The sequence below is a fragment of the Vipera ursinii genome, assembly GCF_947247035.1.
Source record: "Vipera ursinii genome assembly, chromosome: 4".
NCBI lineage: Eukaryota > Metazoa > Chordata > Lepidosauria > Squamata > Viperidae > Vipera > Vipera ursinii.
Genome location: NC_139514.1, coordinates 18,369,154 through 18,377,146, shown reverse-complemented (window position 1 = coordinate 18,377,146; position 7,993 = coordinate 18,369,154). Strand labels below are relative to the sequence as shown.

At 44.2% G+C, this 7,993-nt stretch overlaps 1 protein-coding gene across 1 annotated transcript; it reads right to left on the bottom strand.

Moving 5' to 3' along the window:
• Window positions 1-568: 568 nt before the first annotated feature.
• RAB39A (RAB39A, member RAS oncogene family) lies at window positions 569-5,497 on the bottom strand (the record flags this gene model as incomplete). The annotated part of the gene is made up of 2 exons (XM_083362815.1): window positions 569-1,113; window positions 5,166-5,497. The coding sequence occupies 2 exons, from the start codon at window positions 5,495-5,497 to the stop codon at window positions 687-689; spliced, it is 759 nt and encodes a 252-aa protein (XP_083218941.1). The 3' UTR covers window positions 569-686.
• Between the last annotated feature and the right edge of the window lie 2,496 nt (window positions 5,498-7,993).

Below are 7,993 nucleotides of genomic sequence, written 5' to 3'. Positions count from 1 at the left end.
TACTTCTCACAATTGGAGGAGGAGTGAGTGTCAAAGCACAAGGGAATGTGAATGAATTAGTGAATCTTGCCCCACCACCAATCTCACCAACTTTCCATCCCCAAAAGGTTGCCCCTCCTGGACAGGCACTTCTTTTGAGCAAAGTTAAAACACAGATAAATGAATGGGTACCCCCGAGGTCCACAGTGAAAAAAATATGGAGCATTCATATGATCGATACATCCTATTTCATGCACGTGGTGGTTGTGAAGGACCATGCTTCACTTTTCTTGACAATATTCATAATTACAACATCTCAGAAAAATGGTTAGCAACAAATGATAAATCAACCTGAGTCGGCCTTGTAGAAAATAGGTATATATGTCTTCCAAAAACTTGCAAAAGATGAAAACCAAAGAATTCTCACTTCCTTTCCTTTAAAGAAAAACCTGCACTTTTGCTTCCACTGACTTGGCTGACTCCCATAATTAACTATTAGAAGCTTGCTTTGCTTTTTAAGCAAATGCTGTTGATTCTTATGATCCTTATAGAATCCTGCAAGCCACACTTAAGTATTTTAGGAGCTATAAGCATCTCAGAAGGCATAGATCACTAATTTTTGATCTAATGCATCTTTTAAAATGATCTTTTGCAAACAGTTACCTTATTCTCCAACCCTTCGTTAGGCTGCATGGCATGCAAAAGATTTAGCAAGGGCATTGTTCTCCCAGTGAGGTAGCTTCCTCTGAGGAATGTACAACATTTGGAACAAAACCACTTTTCACCCCTTCCCATCCATCCTGTATTGAAATCTCTCCTTTTCTCACAAGTTCATATATGTTCTTAGTGAGAATAGTGAACGATTCTTCAACGTTTGTGGCATCCTTGGCTGATGTTTCTATGTATTTTATGCCACAGGCTGATGCCAGTTCTTCAGCTTCCTCTCTTGTAACCTGGCGCTCTGATTCCAAGTCGCATTTGTGTCCCACCAAGATGAAGATAATCTGGAAAGGTTGAACATGCATTTTTGCTTCATCCAACCAATCAGATACATGTTCAAAAGAAGACCTGTTTGTGATATCAAAAACCAGCAAGCCTCCTACTGAATTTCGGTAATAGGAACGGGTGATTGACCTGTAAAATAAAAAGGGAGAGACAAGCTCAGTGGAAATATTACACTTTTTAATGTGTACATTTCAAAAGCAGTGGGGGCGGGAGGGGGAACAAGGAGTACCTGCAGGATCGTGCTGCTTTTTTCAAAATAATAAAATAGTGCCAAACTGGTGGCCCGTGGGCCAGATGCGCAACCCGGCTCCACAAAGGCCAAAAATGTCACGATATGTCACGTGGCATACTCTGTTCCTTCCCTACATGTGCAAAATTTGGTCTTGAATTGCATCAATGCTGAAATGGTGTGCAATATCACCACATGCACACAACGTCTATGGATTCCAATAGAGCTGGATAGAACTAAAGTGAAAACAGACAATTCTGTTGTCTTGTCCAACTTGCCCTGGATAACAGTGCCAGCTACTCTGGAGAATTGCATCTCCAGATCATATACTGTATGATGCTGAAATACATAAGCCAGCTTCTTAACTAAAATTAGCCTTTGGGATAGATATTTTCAGTCTAGTCTTCTGCCTAATTTCTCAACTTCTTCATGCAAATATCAAATAAAAATGTATTAGATTTTAGAGTATCTGTTGTATCTCAGGCTCCTTACTCCTACTTCTACACATTTTTTTTAAAAAAAGTAGTTTTATTTTTTTTTTAAAAAAAAGGACTCTAAAAGGCTGCAAAACAAAGCACCCAGCCTAAACCAGGATACCCCTTGTTAAATAGCGGGTTCTTTGGCACAGGAATGAAGACCAGGTAACTGAGCACAGGGAAACTCATCGTTTATTTCGTGCAGAAACTGTACTGAGCAAATGGCTGCAACTAGCCACAATATATAGTCTAGCCCCTAGGTGGCAGCCAATAGGTTTGAAGCAACCATTGCCGCCTAGGGATAGCCAATTGTAGCGCTGGAGACTTGTAGTCTGGGTTGCTGGAGAGCGGTTAGCTGCTCCAGCAACCCATGTGGTATTACTAATGAGCCCAGTACATAACACCTGATATACATGGAAGGCATTGGAAGCATTATTAGAAAAAAATAGTGGTGATTTGAAGTTACAATGGAAAAAGTGATTTATGATCAGTCCTCACACTTATGACCATCGCAGCTTCCCCATAATCACAATGATCAAAATTCAGGCGCTTGGTAACTGTCCTGTATGTACCATGGTTGCACTGTCCTATGGTCAGCTGAACGTCATTTCCAACCTTCCCAGTCAGCCTAAGATAATCAAAGCAGTCAATGGGGGAAGCCAGGTTTGCTTAATGACCATGCTTAATGACTGCCTCACATAGCAATGGAAATTCTGGTCCCAGTTTATGGTCATAAGTTGAGGGGCACCTGTATCTGTCAAGAAAGGAAAAGGAAAATGGACTTTCCCAAAGTTCCGCTTGTGAATGACTGGTTACAATTGCTTAATTATGAGCAAAATATTCTTTACATGTATTCAAATCCCTTTGTTTCTCACTGGTGCAGGGGTAGGCAATCTTGGCTCTTTTATGACTCGTGGACTTCAACTCCATAGCTGGCTCAGGAATTCTGGGAGTTGAAGTCCACGAGTCATAAAAGAGCCAAGGTTGCCTACCCCTGCAACTAGTGCTTCACACATCCAAGATGATGAATAACCTATGATTTGTTCACAGGTCTCATCCCATAAAACTTCTTTTTTGTTTCAAAAAGAAGAAGAAAGAAATCAGACACTTTCCAGCTTTGCTTCAGTTTGCTACTGCTATATTTTTTTTATTATTGCATTGTTGTGCTGATTTGGTGCCTAGTGCTATTTATCTGCATTTAAAAAAAAGTTTTCAAATGCTTTTAGCCTTTGTTAGCCACCAAAAGAGCAAAAAAGGTGTAATTCCCCAAACGAAGAGTAGCACCTGAAAAGAAGCTGGCCTTTCTCAGGAATGGGCAAACAAACCCACAAGCCTAATTCAGATTATCATCTAAGCCCCACAAGATTGCACTCTGGCTTTGGCAGCAAGAATTAGAGGTGTGCATATTATTAATATGTAAGAACTGCATTTACAGGTATTTTACCTGAAGGGTTAGTTGGTTCAATAACCTGGCATTTTTTTCTCATTTGGTTAAAGGGCAATTTCTCCCTGACTGTGCTTAGTCACAAGTCACAAATCAGCCACTACCCTTTAGTCTAGTGCAGGGGTGTCAAACTGCCGACCCGCGGGCTGGTTGCATCATCTGGAAGCCATGCCCACCCCAGCTCTGGCAATGCAAAAAAAGTCACGATACATCACGACACATCACATGATGCGGCAAGTTTGACACCCGTGCTCTAGGGTGTTGTGCAAACTCATTCCATGTGGTTAATCTATGATACAGGTAGTCCTCAATTTACAACAGTTCGTTTAGTGACCTTTGATTTATCTGGCCTGGACTGAGGGGTTTTAAATTTTTAACTTTTTGGGCTATTAATTGTTATTTAATTTTATTTTAACTCTATTTTAACTTATATTGTTTTTTAACTTTGCCCTGTAAACTGCCCTGAGTCCTTCGGGAATAGGGCGGTATATAAAACCAAATAATAAATAAATAAATAAATAAATAAATAAATAAATAAATAAATAAATAAAGTTACAACTGTACTGAAAAAAATGACTTCTGATTGTTTTTCACACTTACGACCATTGCAGCATCCCTCAACTGACTCATATTTATGACAGATTCAGTGTCCCAGGGTCATGTGATCACTTTTTACAAATGCCTGACAAGCAAAGTCAAGGGGGAAATCAGATATATTTAATAATTGCAGCAAGAAAAGTCACTTAACTATCTTGTTTAACAACAGAAATTTTGAGCTCAGTTGTGGTTGTAAGTCAAGGACTACCTGTACATGTGTAAACTTAATAAATAAATTAGATTAGAAGCTAGGATTAATTTCACAAACAGCAATTCAGTTAACTGGGACTTAGTATATTGTGTGAAGTAAATATGAGTCAGGCAGGCAGACATACAGTATTTTGTTGATTTCCTGCTTCTAGAGAATCTAATACAGGGGTGTCAAACTGCCAGCCCATGGGCTGATTTCATTATACCGAAGCCTCGCCCACCCCATTGCCGGCAATGCAAAAAGAGTCGTGATACGTCACGACACGTCACATGACGTGGTAAGTTTGACACTTGTGATCTAGTAGCTCCAAGCTGCGAGCTGGATCACAGCTCAAAGCTGTGATGATGTCATCATGCCACAATGAGTACAAATTACATAACTGATGTCATGTGTGACGCCATTCCTCCACTGCAGATGCTCAAGTTTCACTTGTATTTTGCAGCCAGCTAGTGTCCAGAGAGAGTTATGTCTCTGAGCATTGTACAACTATAGCTAATAGAACTAACAGCCACTTGGTGAATTGATCTATTTCAAAGTGTTTCAGCAAACCCCCACTAACATTTCCCATTGCATGGAATTTCCCACGGAAATTATCAAGGATGGAGCAAAGCAAAGAACAAGGCTTGCTTGTTCAAATAAAACTCTTGGGGGAAAGCTGAGGCTTTGGGCTGGTGACAAAGTCATTTGACCAGCAGCCCACAAGCTCACCTCATTTCAGAAGCCACTCTAGTCTACCAAGCAGAGAAATAAGGGTTTCCTTTCCTTTAAAAAGATTTCTTGCTGCAAAGCGTTTGCACTTGCCTTCCCCCTTAGTTGTACACACTCGTACACCCAGACAAGCACAGAATTCGGGGATCACACGAAAACCACGAATTATCCCTTTGACGGAGTTAATTTCCCCGATTGTGGAATCTCAGATAGGAACCCGCATATTCAAAGAGCGAGTAAAAAGTTAGCCGCAAGCATACTTGTGAATTAACCCGCGCGCGCATACACACACACACACACACACACACACACAAAACACGCGAGTAGCAAAAGTGGGCGTGGCCAGGGAGTGGCACTCTGCACATCCTCAGACGCTCCGGAGGATGCGGAATCCGTTTTATTTCTCCTCTGGACTCGGCGCTTGGGGGGGGGGGGGGAAGCAGAGAGAGACCATGGAAGGCGAAGCCAGCAAAAGCGGGGCGGGAAGCTGAAGCACCGGGCCGGCGCCGGCTGTACCTGAACCTCTCCTGGCCCGCCGTGTCCCAGAGCTGCAGCTTGATCCTCTTGCCCGGTTCGATCTCCACCAGGCGGGAGAAGAAATCCACCCCGACGGTGGGATCGCAGTGCATCGGGCCCGGGAAACGGCCTTCGGTGAAGCGATGTAAGAGGCAGGACTTGCCCACCGTGGAATCGCCCAGCACGATCAGGCGGAACTGGTAGATCCAGATGGCCGCGTCCATGGCGGTCTCCCCGCTGCCCTCCGCCTGGTGGCCGCTCCCCTTGGCCTGGTTGGGGCGCCTTCTCGGGCGGTGCCTGCACCGAGCGCCGACGGCCCCTATCCCAGGCATTGGCGCAGCAGGAAGGAAGGGAGGAAGGAAGGGAGGGAGGTGCCTTTGATCTGGCGCGAGGGCTCGATCCGAAAAGACGGGAGATTCCCCGGGCGGAGGCGGCTGGGCTTCCCCGCACTACGGCCCGGGTGTCAGCCGAAGGCCGTGGGGGTGATCGGTCGGGCTGCAGACCCTCACCCTCTCCCTTTGGTCCGCCGTCCCGCCCGCCCGTCTTGCCACGCTGCTTCTCGCCCAGCGCTTCTTTGTCCCCGCACGTTGCGAGTTGCGAGGAGGGAGACTGGGGGCAGCGGGGGGGAGGGGGCTGTCCCTGGTGGGTTGCAGGAGGGGGAGAGGGAGGAGGAGGGCGGGGCTTGTCCAGAGCCCTTATTCTTGGGTTGAAAGAGAAAGAAAGAAAGAAAGAAAGAAAGAAAGAAAGAAAGAAAGAAAGAAAGAAAGAAAGAAAGAAAGAAAGAAAGAAAGAAAGAAAGAAAGAAAGAAAAAATGAAAGGCAAGCTGTTCATTCTTGACTGATGGGTGGGTCTAAGGGATCAGCCTTTGTGGGATGGGAAATAGCAGGGTTTAGTGTCCCCTTCTTCTGTGCTATTTGTTTTAATCTGTGCTTCTGTGCTTCGCCAGAAGAAGGCGCTTTGTTTATGCTCAGACATTACTTCATCTATCCAACCAGAGGTCCTGGGAATAGGCTCAGGATCTAGACCTGGACAGGTCAGGAAAGATTTCTAAATCCATCACTCAGCAAAATATCAGGAGCTTGCTCAGGAGCATTTCCAATGGCCTGATGGAAAATGAGAGGTCTGACTTGGAGGTTCTGACATATGCTGGAGCAGGGGTCCCCAGGCCCCAGTCCATGGCCCAGTAATGGGCTCTGGCATGCCAGCAACTGGTCCACACAAACAAGCAAAGCCCAAAACTATGCATCCTCTGGTTGTCAGAAAAATCGCTGTCCATGGAACCGGTCCCTGGTGCCCAAAAGGTTGGGGGCCTTTGTTCTAGAGCAAGAGTAGGCAACCTCGGCTCTTTTATGACTCATGGACTTCAACTCCCAGAATTCCTGACTCAGCATAGCTGACTTAGGAATTCTGGGAGTTGAAGTCCATGAGTCATAAAAGAGCCGAGGTTGCCTACCCCTGTTCTAGAGCAACTGCATTGCTGCAGACAAATTGTCTAGTATAGCGAAAAGTGTATGGAAATTCTCAGTCATCCAAGTCATAGAGCCTTGGTGGAGCAGTGGGCTAATGCCTCCTTAAGTAACACCAGCTGCCTGCAATTAGTGCAGGTTCGAGTCCCACCAGGCTCAAGGTTGACTCAGCCTTCCATCCTTCCGAGGTAGGTAAAATGAGGACCCAGATTGTTGGGGGCAATTAAGCTGACTTTGTAATAATGCCGCTTGGGGTGTGTGTGAAAGCCCTAATAAGCAGGCATATACATAGAATGAAGGCTACTGCTAAGCTTGTAAGCCGCCCTGAGTCTTCAGAGAAGGGCGGGATATAAATGGAATTAAAATAAAATAAATAATAAATAGTTATCCCAAAGATGCTTTTTTTTCACAAGGAAATTGGACTTTCTTGTTTTTCTTTGAGATGTTTTGCTTCTCTTCCAAGAAGCTTCTTGGGTGAGAAATGAAAAGTCTTCAAAGAAAAATAAGAAAGTCCTGTTGCGTCATGAAAAAAAAGCATCTTTGGGATGTCCAGTATAGTGTTTCTCAACAATGAGAAGTTTAAAAATCCTGGGAGTTGAAGTCCACCCATCTTAAGCTTGCCAAGGTTGAGAAACACTGGTCTACTACAAGTGGAGAACAAGGAAGAAGGGATGAAAAAGAAGACCAGAATTAGTATGCTTGGGATTGGTTCCTAATCTCCTTATTTGCATGTGTTTGATGCTATAGTAGCTGCCAAAAAAGGTTTTAACTACACAAATACAAGCAAATTCAGTGAGAAACTTTAAAACACAGACCCCGCCCCCATCACTCTTCAAGATCTTAGACAGAGATTTTCTTAGAACCATGTTCATTGGTAGAGAACCTGGGACAATCTTGAATGGAAGTCTCCACCTTGTAGAGTTGGGAATAATGGCCACTGTAATGCAGCACATCTGGACAGTATCACGTTTGGGAAGGTGTCTGTGCAGACTGGAGTTCAAATTCCATGTCAGTCCATGCTTTTTAATATTTCACTACATTAAAAGAAAGCCCAGCCTCTGTTAAACATATTGCATTCAGCATTATAAACCCACGTTGTCTATGTCCCAATAATTAATACAATGAGTCTATTTTGTTTCCTATCCTGATTCATCTCCTTGCCCATTGCATCACAAGTTGAACAGTTGTTTTGTCACTGTGTAATGGATGGTGTGTGTGTAGGCTGGTTCTTAAGCTTTTGCCAACATGTTCTGACACCCATGCTGCTGTTTTTAAGTAGGGAAAAACAACAACAACTTGGCTATGGCAGACGGAGCAGAGGTTAAAGGCAGGGGAGCTATCCATTCAGCACCCTCTTGGTG